The sequence below is a fragment of the Trachymyrmex septentrionalis genome, unplaced genomic scaffold (genome assembly GCF_001594115.1).
Source record: "Trachymyrmex septentrionalis isolate Tsep2-gDNA-1 unplaced genomic scaffold, Tsep1.0 scaffold118, whole genome shotgun sequence".
In the NCBI taxonomy this organism is placed as follows: domain Eukaryota; kingdom Metazoa; phylum Arthropoda; class Insecta; order Hymenoptera; family Formicidae; genus Trachymyrmex; species Trachymyrmex septentrionalis.
The window spans coordinates 32,324-34,909 of NW_017304310.1; the positions used below are offsets into that span (position 1 = coordinate 32,324).

General features: G+C 34.0%; 1 protein-coding gene across 3 annotated transcripts in view; it reads right to left on the minus strand.

Moving 5' to 3' along the window:
* Window positions 1-2,586, minus strand: part of LOC108754362 (potassium voltage-gated channel protein Shaker) — a 53,249-nt gene that overhangs the window by 11,111 nt on the left and 39,552 nt on the right. For all 3 annotated transcript variants that reach the window (XM_018496616.1, XM_018496620.1, XM_018496627.1), the window contains exons 4-5: window positions 2,000-2,265; window positions 911-1,554 (exon numbers count right to left, since the gene is read on the minus strand). In XM_018496616.1, the coding sequence (XP_018352118.1) occupies window positions 911-1,554; window positions 2,000-2,265 (910 nt within the window). The remainder of the gene's footprint in view (window positions 1-910; window positions 1,555-1,999; window positions 2,266-2,586) is intronic.

Consider the following 2,586-nt stretch of genomic DNA (forward strand, 5'->3'; position numbering starts at 1 on the left):
GTGTGTGTGTGTGTGTGTGTGTGTGTGTGTGTGTGTGTGTGTATGTGAGACTTTTGAAAGTTTCCAAATTGTAAACGAACGATGTTATAAATCTCATTTACTCCTTCCTTTTGACAATAATGAGCATTCGTGCAGAAATTACAAAGAACTAAAAGTTCCGAAACAATAATGTAATAGCAAAAGCTTGATTACATTTCGATTTTCATAAAATGCAATTTTATTTTTTTTTTATATTTTCTCTCTTTTCTTCTCACCTATCTTTTTCCTTTTGCTTCTTTTCCTTCTCCCTCCTTTTCTCTTTTTTCTCTTTTTTATTCTTCCTAAATTTTTCGTACTTAATTTAATTAATCTTTTTATTAACTGTGTAAGTCTTATATATAATATATAACAATGTAATTTAAATGTTATTAAAATTATATTTCATACGTATATATAATAAAATTTTCTTGATATATTTTTAATAAGTAATATTATTAATAAAGTTCAAGGACTCGTGTATATAGCTTTAATATATCTGTAAATCGAATTCAGAAAACTATATTTATAATATAATATCATATACTTGTATTAGAAATACTTAAGATATTATTTGTAGATTTTGTAAGTTTAATTCATATAAAATTAATAATAAATCTTTAATTCTTATTCTTATCACTATATGTATGTGTATATTTATATAATAATAAGAATAAAAATTAAAGATTTATTATTAATTTTATATGAATTAAGCTTACAAAATTTACAAATAGTATCTTGTGAGTATTTCTAATATTATATATGACATTATATTATAAATATATTTTCCTGAATTCGATTTATAAATTTTATATTAAAGCGTATTATACACGAATCTTTATCTATATATGTATATATATATAAATAATTATTTGAAGAACATTATCAAACTTACCGATAAAAAGGAAAAAGATGAGCAACCCGAGTTCCCTCATGGAGGCCTTGAGGGTCCGCCCGAGGATCTGAAGGCCTTTACTGTGTCTGGATAACTTGAATATCCGAAACACTCGGACCAGCCTGATCACCCTGAGTATCGCCAAGGACATCGCCTGGTTCGTACTTTTGTCTTGCGGGCTTACCGGTGCCTTGGGTAAATTTAGCGTGTCCTCCTCCTCAGCCACTACCGTGGCGAGAGTGATGAAATATGGAATGATCGCGATGATATCGATGATGTTCATTACGTCACGGAAGAAGTTGAATTTATTTGGGCAGGCGAGGAAGCGCACTGTTAACTCGAATGTGAACCAGATGATACAGATAGTCTCTATTAGGAAGAACGGGTCCGTGATGTCCGGCACTTCGTCCTCCTCGATTTTCGTGCCATTCGTCGTCGTGTTGAAGACCTTGTAGTGTTTGAACTCGGGTAATGTCTCCAGGCAGAAGATCACGATCGACAGGAGAATCACGAACACAGAGATTATAGCGACCACCCGGGCACCCTGCGAGCTTTCCGGATATTCGAACAAGAGCCAGACTTTTCTCTGAAACTCGTGTGATGGCAGCGGCTTCTCTTCCTCCTTGATGAAGCCCTCGTCTTCCCTATTTGATCGATTATCATTTCATTAATATCGATTATTTCTATTAAATTTTCTATAGACTATACTCATATTTGTATTTGTAGTGATATATACAATATTTAAAAGTTTTCTTTAAGAATTATGATCCCATAGAATCAAGGTGGTTTGGATACAAAATGTAGTTAAGCTCTGAAGAACTAACGACAAGTAAAGTCACATCTATATCGTGATATGAGAAAACAACTCTATTTCTAATTGCTAAAAAATTGTATATATCAAAGCAAAAAATATTGAGTATAATGTGTTTTAGGAAAACCATAGATACAAAAATCTGTGATGTTTCTAAGAAACAAAAATGTCTGTGAATTCAAGAATTTATGTAATAGAATTAAGAGAAAGCTGACGTTTACATTAATTTTATTTACAATAACTAGATTATATTAAGAACCAAATAGCTATGTTCGTACCTAAACTTGTTGGTAGCCATCTCGCCCAGTTCGTAGAACTTGATTTCTTCGGAGAAGACATCGAGCGGGACGTTGACCGGACGGCGTAGACGGCCGCCGCTCTGATAGTAGTAGAGTATGGCATCGAAGGAAGGTCGATTCCGATCGAAAAAGTATTCGTTGCGCAATGGATCGAAGTATCGGAGCCGCCGTGACGGATCGCCGAGCAGCGTGTCCGGAAATTGGTTCAGCGTACGCAGCTGTGTTTCAAACCGTAGTCCGCTCACCTGTCGATTGCAATAATCGATTATTGGTACGGTGGCGCCACGCTGGGCGGGGCGCACCATTCAAGCAGTTAATTGGAACGAAGGTGATTGTCGGGAGCTGTTCGTTTCACAAAGAGATTAACGTATTATTAGGGATTGTCACATCGATCGCGAGTGGACCACCTATTTAACATTGTTAACTTATATTGAGTAGCTTGACAATTTTAAAAGAAGATTCTCAAAATTTTGGAGAGATCTATATTTTGTTTTTAATGTTGAGAACCTTTTTCTAAAATTTTCAGACTATATATATATATATATATATATATGTATAAAAAGTAT